Source organism: Notolepis coatsorum (genome assembly GCF_963971535.1).
Source record: "Notolepis coatsorum genome assembly, chromosome: 19".
NCBI classification, from domain to species: Eukaryota; Metazoa; Chordata; class Actinopteri; order Aulopiformes; family Paralepididae; genus Notolepis; species Notolepis coatsorum.
This window is the reverse complement of record NC_140183.1, coordinates 38824290-38845583: the sequence shown is the minus strand read 5'-3', so window position 1 is coordinate 38845583 and position 21294 is coordinate 38824290. Positions and strand designations below refer to the sequence as shown.

The 21294-nt window shown below is 41.2% G+C and overlaps 1 protein-coding gene across 2 annotated transcripts in view; it reads left to right on the top strand.

The window, feature by feature from the left end:
• Positions 1-21294, top strand: part of smarcc1a (SWI/SNF related BAF chromatin remodeling complex subunit C1a) — a 101468-nt gene that overhangs the window by 60018 nt on the left and 20156 nt on the right. For both annotated transcript variants that reach the window (XM_084335691.1, XM_084335690.1), the window contains exons 23-25: positions 5611-5755; positions 6289-6497; positions 10219-10353. In XM_084335691.1, the coding sequence (XP_084191817.1) occupies positions 5611-5755; positions 6289-6497; positions 10219-10353 (489 nt within the window). The remainder of the gene's footprint in view (positions 1-5610; positions 5756-6288; positions 6498-10218; positions 10354-21294) is intronic.

Here is a 21294-nt window from a genome sequence, read left to right as displayed (position 1 = left end):
AGCTAGAGCACTGAGGTCATCCAATACATTTATTTTAGATGTCCTAAGGTCTAGGTTAAAAACAAAAAGGTGACCGAGCTTTTGCGGTGGCTGCCCCTAAGTTGTGGAACAGTCTTCCACTGCAAATTAGGTCTGTCCAGACCCTAGAGCACAGCTGAAGACTCAATTGTTTTTCATTGGTTTTTTGAGACTTGTTAAGCCATACATCCCCGGTCGTGCCGTGATTGTTTAATGTATTGTAACTTTTGATTTTGTGTATACTGTATTTAGTATTTTCTTGTATTTCTCTGTTTTTATATTGTAAAGCACTTTGGTGCAACTTCGGTTGGTTTTAAATGTGCTATATAAATAAAGTTGACCTTGACATAACTATAGGACCTAAGTGATGAGCCTAAACTTATCTGAACCTTTCATGAATTTCAACACACTCTTCAAAAAATTTCAGATTTTCCCCCCTTTACCCACTTTTATCTCTGTATGATGGTAATGAGAAACCTCAATAAGCTATCTATATGGGGAATGCCAATATAGTAGGGTTTTCTAGTCTAAGTTCCGTTTCCATGGCGACACTTGCAATATTCAGTTTTCTCGCACGTACGTCCATGTCGTTTAGGATATACAAATAGATATTACACCTTACTGGCATATTGGCTATTAATCTGTTGTATTAGTCTTTCCTACACCTCCCTCTGTCTCTCCTTGTCTCTCCCTCTCTAAATCTACACCTCCCTCTGTCTCTCTTTGTCTCTCCCTGTCCAGATCTACACCTCTCTTTGTCTCTCTGTGTCCAGATCTACACCTCCCTCTGTCTCTTTGTCTCTCCCTCTCTAAATCTACACCTCCCTCTGTGGCTCTCCTTGTCTCTCCCTCTCTAAATCGACACTTTCCTCTGTCTCTCCTTGTCTCTCCCTCTCTAAATATACACCCCCTCTGTCTCTTTGTCTCTCCCTGTCCAAATCTACACCTCTCTCTGTCTCTCCCTGTCCAGATCTTGCCATAATTAAGTTGCGTTATCAGAGGGAATCAGAAGGAAGATCATTAACACTTTCAGCGCCAGGGGTTGCTGTTTACCTTACAGTTGAAATGCCATCGCCTTTTAACATGGGGATACGTGGCTGTGTTTGCAGGCCTAAAGCTATATTATATATTATAGCTATGGATCTAATAATATAGTAGATTGTCCTTGAGTTTCTTCCGGTCAAGATGCAAAAAACAGATACTTTTTCCATTCATACATTCCCGTTTTATACCATGGTGAATTAGGGCTGGGTGATATAACGATAATGATAAATATCGCGATATATTTTAATAATCGATATCTAATATCGAAAAAAATATATATCTTTGCTTGTCCAAATGACAATACTGACCAAATTGAGATTTATTTTTCTCTTGTCCATTTATTTTGTTTGCTTTCTAATTTAAAATACAGTTTGAAACCGTCTGTACACAGTAGGCTATGTGTGCTAGCAGAGCTAGACTCCAGTCACGGTGCACATGTGCAGTGGTTTGTCCACCAAAAAAGCGCCAAAAGATCGAAAATAAACTAGCAGAGCCAGAACTGTTCAACTCCCCTGGAGCCACAGCCAGCAGAGAAGCCGGTTTACTTTCGCTTTTAAACCAGCTGCAGCCTGAGAACTGGAGTGTGAGGGAATGTAACACTAAAGATGGCGGCAAGGACAAAGAATTGCTGCAAAATAAACATAAATCTGTTGTTAAAAAAAAAAAAAAAAAAAAAAAAATCTTTTACTTATAACAATTTCGAGAAATATGATAACATTATCATATCGTTATCGCGATATGATTTTTTGCCATATCGCCCAGCCCTATGGTGAATATGAGTATAGTTTTAGAGTACCGTAATTTTCGCACTATAAGCCGCACCTGAATATAAGCCGCAGCAGCTAAATTTAATGATGTGTACATATATAAGCAGTGATGCCACAGATTACTTGTAAAAGTAATCTGATTACTGATTACTCCTTTAAAAAGTAATCCAAGTTACTTTACTGATTACTTGATTATCAGAGTAACTTAGTTACTTTGAAAGTAACTAGGTTACGAAGTCGTCGTCGTTCCCCCAACAGTTTTTTTTAAACGCTTTATTGAAAGTGCATAAATTGTTTTTAACTTGTTTCTCTGCACATAACGTAAATTGTTAAACTAGTGCTTCAGCTTCTGTACCATCAAGTATGGTAAAGCAACAGTCTATGATGCTCACAGCATTAGAGCAGCCAGCCAGTGGTTTTACAAAACCAGTGTATCACATCTAACAAATGCAGGCTGAACTATTCAATTATATCAACTGTAACTATTAAATTGTTTTTATAAATGTCTCTCTATAAACATACAATCAGTCTCTCTTTAACATGTAAATTAACTGTAAATCTGGCAAATAAGAGCTTTTGCTCTGCCACCATCAAATATACATTAATCAAAAGGGAAAGAAACAATCTCTCTCTTTTGCTGTTTGGCTGGCCTCTGAGTCCTCCTGTACCTAGTCGAAGCGTCGGCTAGTGTTGTGATTCCAGATGCTTTCAATGCAATTGGATGTGCTGTTTTTAGCGGTAGACAGTATTTTGTTTCCTCCGCATATGAATGTTTTTTTCACCCGGCTTAGCTGACACAAACGTGAAGTAGTGACTGAGGCTACGTTTAGACGAGCGTTCTGGGGTGGAATTCTCCGTGCTGCAGACGAGGCTGTAACGACGGAGCCCTGCTGTCACACGATTGGCGCATATGTCACATGACGTGCTGTAAAGACCCGCCCTACTCTGCCTCTGATTCGCAGACTGTGGATGGGGAATGTGATTGGACCAAAGCAGAGTCACTCACAGACAGAGGGTCCAGTCACGCCGCGGGACACATTGTGTATTTAACCCTTTCACTGCCACACGACGTCACTCCCAAATAAGAAAAACAGCTCAAAATGTATTTTTGACTGTCGAAAACGAAATAAAATACTGCATTCCGCCTGCATTATGAATTTATGATGAGATAGTAACGAAATAGTAACGCACAGCCACTTGGACAAGTAACTGCAATCAGATTACTGGCTTTTAAAGATTAACGCGTTAGATTACTATTTTCGGGGAAAAGTAATCAGATTACAATAACGCGTTACTTAGTAACGCGTTACTGGCATCACTGTATATAAGCCACACTGGACTATAAGCCGCAGGTGTTTTAATGTTTAATTACCATATGTAATTAGCATTGGGACACAATACTGTTGGACAAATAACAAGAATTAACTCATTTACAAGTTGTATTAAGTTTAGCAAATAAGGGAACAGATAAATAACATTTCAATGCTGTCAAAAAAGCAATATTTCGATGTAAAAAATGTTCGGGTTTGGTCACGTTGAGTCACATATAAGCCGCACCGTTATATAAGCCGCAGGGTCGAAAAATGGGGGGAAAAGGCGTGGCTTAGGTTGCTTTCACATATAGTTTTGGTGGACTCGGTGCGGTTCTGGGGGTGAAGTTGCAACATTGTTGCATTCTTCATTTGGTTCGCCTGCGTTCACACATATCTGTGAGGCGGACCGAGACCTTCTGAACAATGTCACGCGGTCGAAAAGGGCGCTTGTCTATTGGACAGTGGAAATGTGTGTGTGGCTGCGATCCTGTGTGTGCGCGCGCGCGTGTCTGTGTGTGGACTGCGGAGCCCTCCAGATCAGCGGAGCCGAGTTTTGACATGGCATTGATGCATTGTTCTATTGAAGCACATTACCACCATCCTCTCGCTAAACAACTTGTAGACCACAGTGTTTTTATGAGTGCCCACAAGCGCCTCGGTAATAATAATAAGCCGCGTTTTTTCTTCCTTCTTCCCAGGATGCACAGATAGATAGATAGATAGATAGATAGATAGATAGATAGATAGATAGATAGATAGATAGATAGATAGAGAGATTAGATGCAGTGTGCTTGTTTTGCAGTGAAGCCGAACCGAGACCTACGTTTTCAGGCGGACTAGAGTTCGCCTGCTTGGTCCGCGGACCGAGTTCGACGCGCATTCACACAGACCCGAAAAACCGGACTATCGAATTCTGGTCCGAAAGTCCGGACCAAACAGCCCCTGTGTGAAAGCGACCTTATAGTCCGAAAATTACGGTAATTCTGTGTAATCCCAGGAAACGCCGCTAAACAGTGTTTTAGTGCATTTCACTAGGAATCGTGCCATTCCTTGGATCAACAATCAATCTGAAATCAACGCTAGATTATCGGTATTATGTTTCATCATGCATGCATGAAAGGGTGGGGGGGGGGGGGTGGGTTCTATGCTTCGATCGTCACCAACGGAATACGTTACACAGTACATTACAGACACACGCTCCGATCGCGGGGAAGGAATTATCGGATCAACGCAATATTGATACCATATAGTCCTTACCTTGACCAGGATCTGTCCCGAAAAGAATATTCCAATTATCTGATCGCCATTCCAATTACTGTCGATTGTGTTGCCAACGTAATCCAGCACTGAACATGATCCGGGGGGGCCCGACCCTCGTCGATGCATGCGTTATAAGCACTTCGCCTGCCTTGCTAGTTAGACTCCGCCCGCCTCGCAGGCCGGCCCACACACCAAGCCACATTGTTTCAAATGGAGCGCAATATCAGCCGCATGGCGGCAGGCGGCGGTATTGGACTTTTGCGATCTCAGACCCATCCCCAGTGATAACACAGCTGCCTGCATGTTTATGAATGGAAATATCGAATAAAAGAAATAACGATGAAAACCCGAGTATACTCAGGTTTTCGGGGGTCCTGGCGCTCAACGTTCGGCGAGTTAACCCTACTTTAGTCGGGTCCGGCGCCCAATGTGTTAAAACCTCTTTTGGTATCAAGCTTCAATCTAATATTAAAAAAACTTTGCAAACTCTTGCGCCTCCAATGCAACGGATGTCATACGCCTCATTAACTCTGCCTCTCTTTGTTAACTACAACAAGCACATATATTCCTCATTAACTCCTCTGTTGAATACAACTTGCTGCTTTTATAAAGCCTCAAATGACGGCTTACAATATTTCATAAAAGCAAAGTGTTTCGTTTTTGTCTAAGATTTAAAAAGGTTTTACAGCACTGACAATTCTCTATAGTATTTTTAGTTTGACCTGTGTTTGATAAGACACCCAGTCAGCAGCAGTGTCCCGACCCATATACAAACATGTCTTAATAAAATGAATGGATAATGAATGGAAATATCGAATAAAAGAAAAAAAACTATCAAATAACGTATATATATACGTGGTTGGCGTTCAATGGTTGTCGGACAAACACGTATATAAACGTTGTCTGCGTCCAATGAGTTAACTACATATAAATATTTATATAATTGTTTGCTTTATAGACGAAGGTTGCAACATAATTATGTAATGTAATGTCTTTGGCTGTGTAGAGCAAATTTAAAAACAACAAAGTTGACAAGTGCTGTACAAGTCCCACAACATAAGATACAAAATAAAATAAAATAAAAAATTATTATTATTATTTTTTTATATCTCGAAGCTTCGAATTAAAATCGAATCTCCGCCCAAAAGCTTCAAAGTCAGCCTTACAAGCTTGGTCCCACCAGTCATCGTGTGTGTGTGGTCCTTCAGGCGGAGTCCAAGGACGAGGCGGAGAAGCCCAGCGAATCGGCTGAGAAGAGCGAGAAGGCGGAGGGAGGGGAGAAGGTGAAGAGTGAGAGCGTGGAGCCATCGGAGCGCGAGGAGAGCGACCACAAGGGAGGAGATAAGACGGCAGGTATATTTCAATGGATCCTCCTCCTCTCATGTACCCAATGATTTAAAATCCAGTCCTATATATTTCATAAATTTATAGTTACCTGGGGTTTATTATTTTTTTTCATTCTATATTTCTAGTCCAGCAGCGCCCAGCTTCAGGTCATTATTAGCCATCTTATCAAAATCTTATGCTTTTTAAAATTGTATTTGTCAGGGACAATGCAAAGAAATCGTAAACAAATATATTGTAAGGTAGAGTGTTGTATTCATTCATAGTTAAAGACAGTAGAGGTTGAGCACTTATCTAAAGATGGTAAGTTAGTGTTGTATTCATTCCTAGTTAAAGACAGTAGAGGTTGAGCACTTTATTATCTAAGGATGGTAAGTTAAAGTGTTGTGTTCATTCATAGTTAAAGACAGTAGAGGTTGAGCACTTTATTATCTAAGGATGGTTTACGTTTCTTCAGGATTCAATGCGTGTTGTAGCTTCAAGACATTTCTTTGAAACTCTTTACATTTCTTTTACTTCCCCCGTCCTTCCTGTCTCGCCAGACACAGACAAGGAGGACGCGATGGAGTCGTCGCCGTCGGAGCAGGAGCAGAAGGAGAAGGAGGAGAAGGAGAAAGAGGAGAAGGAGAAGGAGGAGAAGGAGGAGGAGGCGGCGGAGGAGAAGAGGAAGAAGCTGGAGCACGAGGCCGGCGAGGGCAACATCGCCACAGCGGCCGCCGCCGCCCTGGCTTCTGCTGCCACCAAGGCCAAGGTGAGGTGCCGCGCGCCGCCAGGGACGCACTGTTACGTAGACTTATTCAGTAAGAGAGAAACGCACTTCTAATGACCCAGAAAGGTTTCGTAATTGTGATGAGGTTGAAACCCAGGAGATCTTATAATGCACCCTCTCCCATATAACATGTTATACAATATTAATGACCAGTATGTACCGTATGTCTATAGCTCCAGTTCCAGTATAGCAGTACATTAATGGAAGGCAACATTGTGAAGAAGCACACATGTTCTCAGTTGAGTCTCAGGAGGAAGGCATGTACAGTAGGGGTGGGAATCACCAGAGGCCCTGTGATGCCATATTATCACGGTACTGTATTTCTTTTTGCGATATATTGCTATTTATTACCTTTTTTCAACTGCAAATTATGTCCCAACGGAAAACTTATAAGAATATAAATACTGCCCTGTTTTCAGTCTGTTCACCTCACTCCAATCATTATTATTGCAGCTAAATGGGATTGTCAAGCTGGACATTTTCTTATATTATTCTATATTTTTCATCAGTGTATCGATATAATATCGGCTCGCAAAATATTGCGATATATTGCTGTATTGATTCTAGGGCTGTCTTAAATACTTCAACGCTTCCTTCGATGGGCATGGGATTCGAATGGGAAAATAAAATTTGAATATATAAAAAAAAATAATAATTTGCCTGCAAAATCTTGTGCCTCCAATGCAAGGGACGTCATACGCATAATTTTTATTTATTTTTTTAATCTTTTTTCCCCCCTCCTTTTTTCGATTTTTCTGCCATCCCACTGTTAGTCGTTATGCCAATTCCCAACCCCTTTCCTGGTTGTTGCGCACTCCCCCCTACTGTTGGTCCGGGAGGCCGGAGACTGTCGCATGCTTTCCTCCGACGCATGTGCAGCCAGCCGGCAGCCAGCCTGGCAGCGCATATTCTCACGGGAGAGTGTAACGTGTGGAAGGTCACACTACCTCCCTCCAGATCCTACCCTCGCTGTGCAGGCGCCCCGACCGAACTGTAGGGGTCGCTGTCCACAACGCCCAGGACCCACCCATCAGCTTCCCCACCCCTAACACTGCCAATTGTGTTAGTATGAACGACCAGCCAAGCTGATAGCAACGCCGAGAGCTGGATTCGAACCCAGCGTCTCCAGCATTGATGGCGAGCGCCTTGCCCACTACACCACCTAGCCGCCCCCAGTCATACGCATCATTAACTCTGCCTCTCTTTGTTAACTACAACAAGCAATGCCGTTTTTTATTTAACTCATTCAGCGCCAGGGGTCGCTGTTTACCTTCCGTTGAAATGCCATCGCCTTTTAACATGGGGATACGTGGCTGTGTTTGCAGGCCTAAAGCTATATTATAGCTATGGATCTAATAATATAGTCGATTGTCATTGAGTTTCTTCTGGTCAAGATGCAAAAAACAGATAATTTTTCTATCCATACATTTCCGTTTTATACCGTTGTGAATATGAGTGTAGTTTCAGGGCGGTCTGGTGTAATTTCCGCCCCTCTGTGCTTTGATCGCTACCAACGGAACACGCCACACACACACGCTCCCGATTGCATGAAGGGATTTTTGGATCAACGCAATATTTTTTTTGATCCATTTTTTCTCCCATTTTCTATTTTTCTCCCATCCCAATTTCGTATCATCCAATTCAACCCTCCCCTGTCTCGAACGCTGTTTCTTGCCTCCCACAAGCCGGCTGCAATGTGGACTAAGTCATACATAGCACGAGTCCCCTCCGATACTCGAGGTAACAGCAGTCGCATCTTTTCACCTGCGCGGCGCGATCTTTCAGCGTCGGGGGTCTGCGCTTTGGAGGGGCGCCGCCCCCATCGCTTCCTGATTCTACTGCGCAGGCGCACCAACCGACCTGTAGGAGTCGCTGTCCACAACGCCCGATCCCCACCCATCAGTTTCCCACCCCCTAATACTGCCAATGTGTATTAGTACGGACGACCAGCTAAACTGAAAGCAATGTGGAGCGCTGGGCTCGAACAGGCGAACCCAGCGTCTCCAGTATTTGTGGTGAGCGCCTTGCCCACTGCACCACGTAGCCGCCCGGATCAACGCAATATTGATACCATTTAGCCCTTACCTTGACCAGGATCTGTCCCGAAAAGAATATTCCAATTATCTGATCGCCATTCCAAGTACTGATCGCGATCGTGTTTCCAACGTAATCCAGCAATGAACATGAACCCGGGGGGTCCGACCCTCGTCAATGCATGCGATGCAAGCGCTTGCCCTGCCCGAGTAGTTAGACCCCGCCCGCTGGCCGCAGATCGGCCCAGACACCAAGCCACATCGTTTCAAATGGAGTGCAATAGCGGCTGCAAGGTGGCAGGCGGCGGTATTAGGCTTTTGCTATCTCAGACCCATCCCCAGTGATAAAACACAGCTGCCTGCATGTTTATGAATGGAAATATCGAATAAAATAAACAACGATCATAATAACGAGTATACTCGTTGTTGGCGTCCAACGATTGGCGGGCTATAACGAGTAAACTCGCCGTTGGCAATTAAAGAGTTAAGATGAGGTCGGACTCGGCACGGACAGATTTGTGTTCATTGTGCTGCTTTTATAAAGCCTCAAATGACGGCTTACAATATTTCAGGAAAGCAAAGTGTATCGTTTGTCTAAGATTAAAAAAGGTTTAAACTTTACAGCACTGACAATTCTCTATAGTATTTTTTATAGTGTCCCGACCCATATAAAAACATGTCTTAATAAAAAATTTAGTCGAATTCTGCCTTTGTCTCCATTAACTACATATAAATATTTATATAATTGTTTTCTTTATAGACGAAGGTTGCAACATAATTATGTAATGTAATTGGCTGTGTAACGGAGAGCAGCCGCCCAGGCAGCGCAGCTCCAGACTCATTATTCATTTAATTAATTAATCCAATCCAATCCACTTTATTTATAGAGCACATTTAAAAATAACAACGTTGACCAAAGTGCTGTACAAGTCCCACAACATAAAAAAAGAAAAAATTATAATATATATATTTTTTTTTATCTTGAAGCCCTAATTGATTCCCCCCCACCCCTAATATACAGTAGTAGTACGGACTGGAAGTGGCATTGCTGGATCCGTTTTCAAAATGAATATTGATCTGTATATTTGTGTGTGTGTGTGTGTGTGTGTGTGTGTGTGTGTGTGTGTGTGTGTGTGTGTGTGTGTGTGTGTGTGTGTGTGTGTGTGTGTGTGTGTGTGTGTGTGTGTGTGTGTGTGTGTGTGTGTGTGTGTGTGTGTGTGTGTGTGTGTGTGTGTGTGTGTGTGTGTGTGTGTGTGTGTGTGTGTGTGTGTGTGTGTGTGTGTGTAAATTTTTTTAATAATTTTTCCAGAATGACGACGAAACAATTACAGTACAGGAAGGATGTAAAAAAAAAAACACTAGACAAAGACAATCCACAACAGTCCCTAGTCACTCAATACAGGGACATGCATCATGGGTGTGAAGTGCATTTCCTGTGAGCCACCACCAGGGGCAGAGTTGCCAGATTTTAAGTTTTGTTATTTCCAATCGGTACCACTGACACTAATATGGCCGCCTGAGGCCTGACAAATTAATTTGTTTTGCGATGTTGCTTTCCGTCATAATGGGAACCAACACCTCTGTAATAAATGTCTTTCTCACTCATTCTTTACATCTCATTGTCCTCTTCACCCCATTCTCCCCTCTCCCCCCTCTCTTCTTCCTGACAGCACCTGGCAGCGGTGGAGGAGAGGAAGATCAAGTCTCTCGTGGCTCTGCTGGTGGAGACCCAGATGAAGAAGCTGGAGATCAAGCTCAGGCACTTCGAGGAGCTGGAGACCATCATGGACCGAGAGAAGGAGGCTGTACGTTTTTAACTCAAACACCTGTTACTCTAGAACCGTCTTCTGTTCTTTAGCTTAACATGCTGTGTGGTCAGCACTGGGCCGTACCAGCTATGTGTAGGTTCTCTCCTAAGTTAGGGTGTAAAGCAGACACTAGAGGGTTATTACTAGGCCTGTCCCCGACTAAGGACTTGCATAGTCGACTTTGATTGGCCCAAATTTTCCCGATAGTCGAAAAAAGAAGAAAAAAAAATATATTAATTTTTTGTATCATTCCATTGGGGCTGTGGGGGGTGCTTAACACTTTGATCGCCAGGCTTAAATTCATAATTTACCATCCTCCGCCAGCCCTATTTAATATGGAGAAGTTCCCCTTCTTTGCAGGGCTATAACTTAAATTGTATTGCTAAATTGACATTACTATGGCCCATTCAACGTCCTATATCTATTGTTCAGGGTGTAGCAACGTTATACTTTTTCATTCACATATTCATACTAAAATACGGTCTAAAGTATAAGTATGTTTTTATCGTTTTCTGCAGCTTTCTCCAGAACGTGATTTATAGCCCCAAATGCATTATATTGATGATGAAATACAGTTTGATAGGAATCTGCGCGAGATAAAAAATGTCAAATGGACGTGCTTCTAGAAGTTACTACTGATCATTTGATGTTGACCGGATGGGGGGGGGGTCGTTTATAATTCTGTGGCCAACGTTAGATTATTCATCTAGTGTGGGTGATATGATCATTAGAGCAGTTAGTATCGAACACGTTAAAAAAAAACGCTGAATCTTACCGTAGCTTCCTCATAGCGTTGGGCGATGAGTGTGGAACAGAAATATTCCTATTATGGGATGTAGAAATATGCGATCCATTTCCAGGTTGTATAATAGTATATACGTCCAAATCATGTTGTTTATCGAGTTATTGGTAACGGATTGCTATCTGTTGTGTCTAGCTCGAGTCCTGGGACTATTACCGAGTGATCGGACCGAATTGAAATGAGCACCAGCTTCCATTTCCTGTTTCCGCTCTGGGCGATTCGCCGATCGGCCACCAGATGGCGCTCTTGAACCGTTGGAGAGTTGAGAGGGGATCAACAGTACATCTCAAGTCTCCGGGGGAGAAATATGATTTCGATCACAGATTTTTGAAATATTGATATCAAAGACGTGGTACGGCGTCTTTGGCAGAATGAGCATGGCGAGGAAAGACGTCCTACGGCGTTTTTGGCGACCATAGTGTTAATGTCTGAAGGAGTCGACTGAAGGCTTATTTTTTTTTAATCCACTTTTTCTCCCATCCCAATTTCGTATTTCCAATTCTCCCCTCCCCTGTCTTGAACGTTGAGGAGAAAAATAGAAGGGGGAGGTACACGAGGAGGCAGCCTGTCACATCTTTTCACCTGCCAGCGCGGACTCTCAGTGGTGAGGTGTAACTCATGGGAGGCTCACACTACCCCCGCTACTTCCTGTCTCTGCTGTGCAGGCGTCCCCCAACCGACCTGTAGGAGTCGCTGTCCACAACGTCCAATCCCCACCCATCGACTTCCACCCTCTAACTCTGCCAATGAGTTAGTATGACGGCTGGCCCAAGCCGGAGGCAATGCTGACACCCGGATTCGAGACCGGAGTCTCTTGCATTGGTGACGAGCGCAATCTCCGATGCGCCACCCCAGCCGCCCCTACTGAAGGCTTCTTGTCCTCTGCAAAAGCATGCAATTGGTCCGCTAATGGATACATCTAGTTTAGTGCTGTCAGGCGATAATTTCTTTTGTATCTAATTAATTACAGGATTTGTAATTAATTAATCGCATTTTAATCGCATAACCATTTTAGGCCTGATATTTTATATTCTATAATCATATTTCAAATTGCATGTACTGTATCTACAAAACCTTCTGTTTAATCATCTTCCCTTTATTCATTTGCTTAGATTTTTCAGGTGTGGTCAATTTTAGCATGGTGTTATTCAGTCAAAAAATATTAAAAAAAATTATTTTAAAAAATATATAATTTATTTGTATTAATTTTGAATACATTTTCATAACGCGATCATTTGCTGTGTAATTAATTAATCGAATTAACGCGATAAACTGACAGCCCTAATCTTGATATTTGTCTACTCTTAGTGTGTTCATTAGACTGGTGAAATCCTCTTTCAGCGCCTCTTTGCATTTGGAAAGAATGATCCCACATTTTTTTTTAAATAAAATATTATAAGATTCTTTTTTATTATAAAATAAAAATTGGACTAAGAGGTTGGCAGTCGACTACGGCTCCTTTCGATCAATTAGTCGACTAGTCAAGGTCAGCCCTAGTAACTACTAGTTAGTTTGGAACTACATCGGCTACTAAAATTGGTTGCACCACGATTACTTGGGGCATAACCTAATTAGTTTGGACGTAAAGTCATAACTAACGCAAGTGGCCAATCAACGATCAAAGATACAGAGTTCCATTGTCATGGTTACCGTGCACATTCGGCTGGCATGAGCCACTTGGCCGGGTAGCACATCGTAGTGAGCTAGATCGATATTGAAATATATCAATAAATTACCGTACTTTTCGGACTATAAGCCGCGGCTTTTTTCCCCATTTTTCGACCCTGCGGCTTATATAACGGTGCGGCTTATATGTGACTCAACGTGACCAAACTCGAAAATGTAAACATCTAAATATTGCTTTTTTGACTGCATTGAAATGTTATTTATCTGTTCCCTTATTTGCTAAACTTAATACAACTTGTAAATGAGTTAATGCTTGTTATTTGTCCGACAGTATTGTGTCCCAATGCTAATTACATATGGTAATTAAACATTAAAACACCTGCGGCTTATAGTCCAGTGCGGTTTATATATGTACACATCATTCAATTTAGCTGCTGCGGCTTATAGTCAGGTGCGGCTTATAGTGCGAAAAGTACGGTAGGTCTGTACTGGGTTACGGTGTTGCAGGATGGCATGTAATTAATGGATAACAAATAGGGAAACAAGTCCAGGCACACACCAGGTTTTTCACATTTATTGGCAGCCTGAAATCATATGACATTTCGGTGTGAACACACCTTCTTCAGAATGGCTTGCATGAAGGGTAAGTGACCAAGTTTATACAAGTCAAACAGGAAGTGACAGCATAGGAAGCATAGGAACAAGACATCTGCAAAAAAGTACAAAATACCACTTACAAGCACAACCTTTTCAGAAGCATGTAAATCAAAAATATCTAAATATATTATACCGAGTAGGCCTACATCTTAAACTACTGAAATATAAACACTCATGCCCCATAGTAGCCGTCTTTTAATTATAAATATAAGGAATGATAAATAAAAATAATTACCGGTAATAAACAATCTAATGAAATTAAATAATCAAATGAAACCGGTCAAAAATGTTCCTCATTGAGGCCTCTAGGCTCTAAACAATCCAGAAAGTGAATATAAAAGCTTTCCCTTTGTAGCAAGAGCCTGTCTCTGTCGCCCCCTCTTGGCGGTCTCAAGACTTGCTCTAAACCTATGTATTTTAAGCCAGAAATATCATGCCTAACTTATTAAAGTGCCTTGCAACTGAAGACTTCTCGTAATTTCTTCTTATAGAACATTTGTGCTCAGAAATTCGTTTTTTAAAACGTCTTGTTTTTCCAACATAGTAAAGGTTGCAAGGACATTTAAGCAAGTAAACCACAAAATCAGAATTACAGGTGATCCGGCCTCTAACAGCGATACTCCTACCTGTACTTGGTTGTAAATAAAATGTCTCTTTAATCATGCCATGACATTGGGTACAAGAAAACCTTGAAAATTGCCATTTGGAATATTAGCCATAAAATGGGTAAATCTTTTGGGAAAATCTGTTTTAACTAACTGGTCCCTTAACATTTTGGGAGCCAGCCGTGTTTTCCTTTTTACCCCCTTGAATCCCCAAACCCACTCCAATGTTAACTTAATATCGCCTAATCTATGTTTTAAATTATGGCTATGTGTCTAATCTGCCCGTCGCTTATCAAATACTCATTTTCCAGTCAACATTGTCAAGGCAGATTGTTTTTTTATCGCTTCATTTCCGTTTGATAGCATTTTGAAAATCACTCGTTTTCGCGGAAAAAGCAACCCATTCTATGATAATCGTCTTTTACTGGAATATTCCAGAACGTTGTCATTTGTCGGCCTATTTATGAATCGTTTTCAAATAAACGCTAGATGATCGATAGTATATGTGTGCACACGCACGCTCGTGCCGCACGCTGATAATCGCTGCTCTTATTTCCTGATGGCTTTTACAGTCAAAACAGCTATAGGAAACGCTTATATATCCGTGAAAACTAGTCTGATTATCCTAAGATTGATAACATAGATTCCTTACCTGAGGTCAGATGGTATCCAAATGGTTTATTCCAATTTCCGATCGACATTCGAAAAAATCTTTGATTGATCCATTGCGTATACAGTAAAACACATATTCGCCGCGGCACCAAGGCTCCAGAATGAACTCTGGTAGACCCCGGTTACATCAGTGAGAAGTAAAATGTGGAGTCAGAAATCCTTTCTCCCATTCACTTTCATTGAGTCCAATCCAAAAGGGTGATTTACCATCTGGGAGACGATAGGGGGTGCTTTTTTCACATCTGAGCACCGGCGGTGCCTGGATCTCCAACGGTAGGCTCGCTTGATGCAATATGATTTCAGATCGCTAATAATAAATAAATAAAAAAAAAAAAACGCGACATCTCGTGATGGGCATTCAACGGTCGGGGGGTAAACCCGAGAAAAGCCGTGAGTGGCATTCAAAGTGTTAAGTTAGGTTGCCGTTTTTTTTTTTATAAGTATTTGGGTGGTTCCTGGAACACACCTCCAATCTTAGGATCTGACTTTAAAATGTACCAGTATTTGTTCACAATATCACGCATATCTCTAGAAATAGGGCTGAAGGTGGACACCAATTTTACTGAGTTGCTTTTTACTTTGTCTTTATGTGTAAAAACGGATTGTCTGTTTATCTGTTTAGTTTTATTAAGAGAATTCTCAATAAGGGCCTCACTATATTCTCTAGATCTAAAGTTTTGACAAAGCTCCTTGCCTTGTATCAAAAATTTCATCTGTATTACAAATACGTTTATATCTCAAAATCTGACTAAATGGAAGGCTCCTCTTGAGCTCTGGCGGGTGATAACTGCTATAATGGAGAAACTAATTTCGATCAGTCTCTTTTTCACCAATACATCAAAGAATGCTATGGAATGTGAATCATAATTCAAAGTAAACTTAATAGTCTCTCTCTGAGAGTTGAACAAGTGGAACTCTTCCAGAGCCTCTTTAGTGCCTGACCATACAAAAAATAAATCATCAATATATATATAGGCTTTAATCGGTCCAACATGTGGATTATTATAAAAAATACATTCAGACTCAAACTTTGACATAAAACAGTTGGCCATATTAACCGCTACCGGGCTGCCCATAGCTAGGCCTCTTTTCTGTAAATAATATTGATCCTGAAAACGAAAATAATTTTTATTAACACTTTGACTGCCACTCACGGCTAATCTCGGGATTACGATTGTGACGTTGAAAGCCACTCACGAGATTTCTCGTATTTTTTTTATTTTTTTTTAACCAATCTGAAATCATATTGCATCACGCGAGCCTACCCTAGCCTACCCAGGGGCCGCCGGCGATCAGATGTGAAAAAAGTGCCCCCTATCGTCTCCCAGATGGTAAATCACCCTTTTGGAGTGGACTCAATGAAAATGGATGGGGAAAAAAAATATTCCAGTCCACATTTCACTTCTCACCCATGCAGCCGGAGTACCAGAGTTCATTCAGGGGGCTCTGAGCCCCGCGGATCATGAGTTCTACTGTATACACATTAGATCTATACACTTATCGATTTTTTCGAATGGTTATCAGGAATTGGAATATACCAGTTGGATACCATCTGATGTCAGGTAAGGAATCTATGTTATCAGTGTTAGGATAATCAGACTCGTTTTCATGAAGATATAAGCTTTTTTGTGATATGTGCTCCAGCTGTTTCACTGTAAAATCCATGAGAATGAAATGAAAGCAGCTATTATCAGCGCGCGCCTCGAATGTGCGTGCGTGCACGTATACTATTGATCATCTAGCGTTTATTTGAAAACGATTCATAAATAGGCCGACAAATATCAACGTTCTGGAATATTCCAGTAAAAGGCGATTATCACAGAATGGGCTGTTTTTCACCTGAAAACGAGTTCTTTTCAAAATGCTCTCAAACGGAAATGAAGCGATAAAAAACCAATCTGCCTTGACAACACTGACTGGAAAATGATTCTTTGATAAGCGACGGGCAGATTAGACACATAGCCATAATTTAAAACATAGATTAGGCGATATTAACGTTAATATTGGCGCCGATGGTGGCATTCAAGCACTAAGTCGTGCGCCCCCTGGTGGCACTGCAGCCAGTTATTTATGGTGTGAGTCAACAAACTTTGAGAGAGGTTCTGTAAGTGACTCGATACCAGCCACAATAGGTCGACCTGGTGGGTTATGAAGATCCTTGTGAATTTTGGGCAACGTGTAAATAATAGGACTTACTGGGTTATCATCACACACACACCACTGATGATTAACGGGGCTACCGTGGACAGGGTGAGCAGCTTTAAGTACCTGGGGGTCCACATCTCAGAGGATCTGACATGGTCAACACACATAGACACAGTAGTAAAGAAGGCGAAACAGCGCCTTTACCACCTGAGACAGTTAAGGAAGTTCAGAGTATCGGGGAAGATACTCCAGTCCTTCTACTCAGGAGCTGTAGAGAGCATCTTGACCGGAAACATCACTGCCTGGTATGGAAACAGCACGACACAAGACAAGAAGGCCCTACAGAGAGTGGTGTGCTCAGCCGAGCGTACCACGGGTATTGCACTACCTCCCCTGCAGGTTCTATACAACAAGAGCTTATATAACGGTGCGGCTTATATGTGACTCAACGTGACCAAACTCGAAAATGTAAACATCTAAATATTGCTTTTTTGACTGCATTGAAATGTTATTTATCTGTTCCCTTATTTGCTAAACTTAATACAACTTGTAAATGAGTTAATGCTTGTTATTTGTCCGACAGTATTGTGTCCCAATGCTAATTACATATGGTAATTAAACATTAAAACACCTGCGGCTTATAGTCCAGTGCGGTTTATATATGTACACATCATTCAATTTAGCTGCTGCGGCTTATAGTCAGGTGCGGCTTATAGTGCGAAAAGTACGGTAGGTCTGTACTGGGTTACGGTGTTGCAGGATGGCATGTAATTAATGGATAACAAATAGGGAAACAAGTCCAGGCACACACCAGGTTTTTCACATTTATTGGCAGCCTGAAATCATATGACATTTCGGTGTGAACACACCTTCTTCAGAATGGCTTGCATGAAGGGTAAGTGACCAAGTTTATACAAGTCAAACAGGAAGTGACAGCATAGGAAGCATAGGAACAAGACATCTGCAAAAAAGTACAAAATACCACTTACAAGCACAACCTTTTCAGAAGCATGTAAATCAAAAATATCTAAATATATTATACCGAGTAGGCCTACATCTTAAACTACTGAAATATAAACACTCATGCCCCATAGTAGCCGTCTTTTAATTATAAATATAAGGAATGATAAATAAAAATAATTACCGGTAATAAACAATCTAATGAAATTAAATAATCAAATGAAACCGGTCAAAAATGTTCCTCATTGAGGCCTCTAGGCTCTAAACAATCCAGAAAGTGAATATAAAAGCTTTCCCTTTGTAGCAAGAGCCTGTCTCTGTCGCCCCCTCTTGGCGGTCTCAAGACTTGCTCTAAACCTATGTATTTTAAGCCAGAAATATCATGCCTAACTTATTAAAGTGCCTTGCAACTGAAGACTTCTCGTAATTTCTTCTTATAGAACATTTGTGCTCAGAAATTCGTTTTTTAAAACGTCTTGTTTTTCCAACATAGTAAAGGTTGCAAGGACATTTAAGCAAGTAAACCACAAAATCAGAATTACAGGTGATCCGGCCTCTAACAGCGATACTCCTACCTGTACTTGGTTGTAAATAAAATGTCTCTTTAATCATGCCATGACATTGGGTACAAGAAAACCTTGAAAATTGCCATTTGGAATATTAGCCATAAAATGGGTAAATCTTTTGGGAAAATCTGTTTTAACTAACTGGTCCCTTAACATTTTGGGAGCCAGCCGTGTTTTCCTTTTTACCCCCTTGAATCCCCAAACCCACTCCAATGTTAACTTAATATCGCCTAATCTATGTTTTAAATTATGGCTATGTGTCTAATCTGCCCGTCGCTTATCAAATACTCATTTTCCAGTCAACATTGTCAAGGCAGATTGTTTTTTTATCGCTTCATTTCCGTTTGATAGCATTTTGAAAATCACTCGTTTTCGCGGAAAAAGCAACCCATTCTATGATAATCGTCTTTTACTGGAATATTCCAGAACGTTGTCATTTGTCGGCCTATTTATGAATCGTTTTCAAATAAACGCTAGATGATCGATAGTATATGTGTGCACACGCACGCTCGTGCCGCACGCTGATAATCGCTGCTCTTATTTCCTGATGGCTTTTACAGTCAAAACAGCTATAGGAAACGCTTATATATCCGTGAAAACTAGTCTGATTATCCTAAGATTGATAACATAGATTCCTTACCTGAGGTCAGATGGTATCCAAATGGTTTATTCCAATTTCCGATCGACATTCGAAAAAATCTTTGATTGATCCATTGCGTATACAGTAAAACACATATTCGCCGCGGCACCAAGGCTCCAGAATGAACTCTGGTAGACCCCGGTTACATCAGTGAGAAGTAAAATGTGGAGTCAGAAATCCTTTCTCCCATTCACTTTCATTGAGTCCAATCCAAAAGGGTGATTTACCATCTGGGAGACGATAGGGGGTGCTTTTTTCACATCTGAGCACCGGCGGTGCCTGGATCTCCAACGGTAGGCTCGCTTGATGCAATATGATTTCAGATCGCTAATAATAAATAAATAAAAAAAAAAAAACGCGACATCTCGTGATGGGCATTCAACGGTCGGGGGGTAAACCCGAGAAAAGCCGTGAGTGGCATTCAAAGTGTTAAGTTAGGTTGCCGTTTTTTTTTTTATAAGTATTTGGGTGGTTCCTGGAACACACCTCCAATCTTAGGATCTGACTTTAAAATGTACCAGTATTTGTTCACAATATCACGCATATCTCTAGAAATAGGGCTGAAGGTGGACACCAATTTTACTGAGTTGCTTTTTACTTTGTCTTTATGTGTAAAAACGGATTGTCTGTTTATCTGTTTAGTTTTATTAAGAGAATTCTCAATAAGGGCCTCACTATATTCTCTAGATCTAAAGTTTTGACAAAGCTCCTTGCCTTGTATCAAAAATTTCATCTGTATTACAAATACGTTTATATCTCAAAATCTGACTAAATGGAAGGCTCCTCTTGAGCTCTGGCGGGTGATAACTGCTATAATGGAGAAACTAATTTCGATCAGTCTCTTTTTCACCAATACATCAAAGAATGCTATGGAATGTGAATCATAATTCAAAGTAAACTTAATAGTCTCTCTCTGAGAGTTGAACAAGTGGAACTCTTCCAGAGCCTCTTTAGTGCCTGACCATACAAAAAATAAATCATCAATATATATATAGGCTTTAATCGGTCCAACATGTGGATTATTATAAAAAATACATTCAGACTCAAACTTTGACATAAAACAGTTGGCCATATTAACCGCTACCGGGCTGCCCATAGCTAGGCCTCTTTTCTGTAAATAATATTGATCCTGAAAACGAAAATAATTTTTATTAACACTTTGACTGCCACTCACGGCTAATCTCGGGATTACGATTGTGACGTTGAAAGCCACTCACGAGATTTCTCGTATTTTTTTTATTTTTTTTTAACCAATCTGAAATCATATTGCATCACGCGAGCCTACCCTAGCCTACCCAGGGGCCGCCGGCGATCAGATGTGAAAAAAGTGCCCCCTATCGTCTCCCAGATGGTAAATCACCCTTTTGGAGTGGACTCAATGAAAATGGATGGGGAAAAAAAATATTCCAGTCCACATTTCACTTCTCACCCATGCAGCCGGAGTACCAGAGTTCATTCAGGGGGCTCTGAGCCCCGCGGATCATGAGTTCTACTGTATACACATTAGATCTATACACTTATCGATTTTTTCGAATGGTTATCAGGAATTGGAATATACCAGTTGGATACCATCTGATGTCAGGTAAGGAATCTATGTTATCAGTGTTAGGATAATCAGACTCGTTTTCATGAAGATATAAGCTTTTTTGTGATATGTGCTCCAGCTGTTTCACTGTAAAATCCATGAGAATGAAATGAAAGCAGCTATTATCAGCGCGCGCCTCGAATGTGCGTGCGTGCACGTATACTATTGATCATCTAGCGTTTATTTGAAAACGATTCATAAATAGGCCGACAAATATCAACGTTCTGGAATATTCCAGTAAAAGGCGATTATCACAGAATGGGCTGTTTTTCACCTGAAAACGAGTTCTTTTCAAAATGCTCTCAAACGGAAATGAAGCGATAAAAAACCAATCTGCCTTGACAACACTGACTGGAAAATGATTCTTTGATAAGCGACGGGCAGATTAGACACATAGCCATAATTTAAAACATAGATTAGGCGATATTAACGTTAATATTGGCGCCGATGGTGGCATTCAAGCACTAAGTCGTGCGCCCCCTGGTGGCACTGCAGCCAGTTATTTATGGTGTGAGTCAACAAACTTTGAGAGAGGTTCTGTAAGTGACTCGATACCAGCCACAATAGGTCGACCTGGTGGGTTATGAAGATCCTTGTGAATTTTGGGCAACGTGTAAATAATAGGACTTACTGGGTTATCATCACACACACACCACTGATGATTAACGGGGCTACCGTGG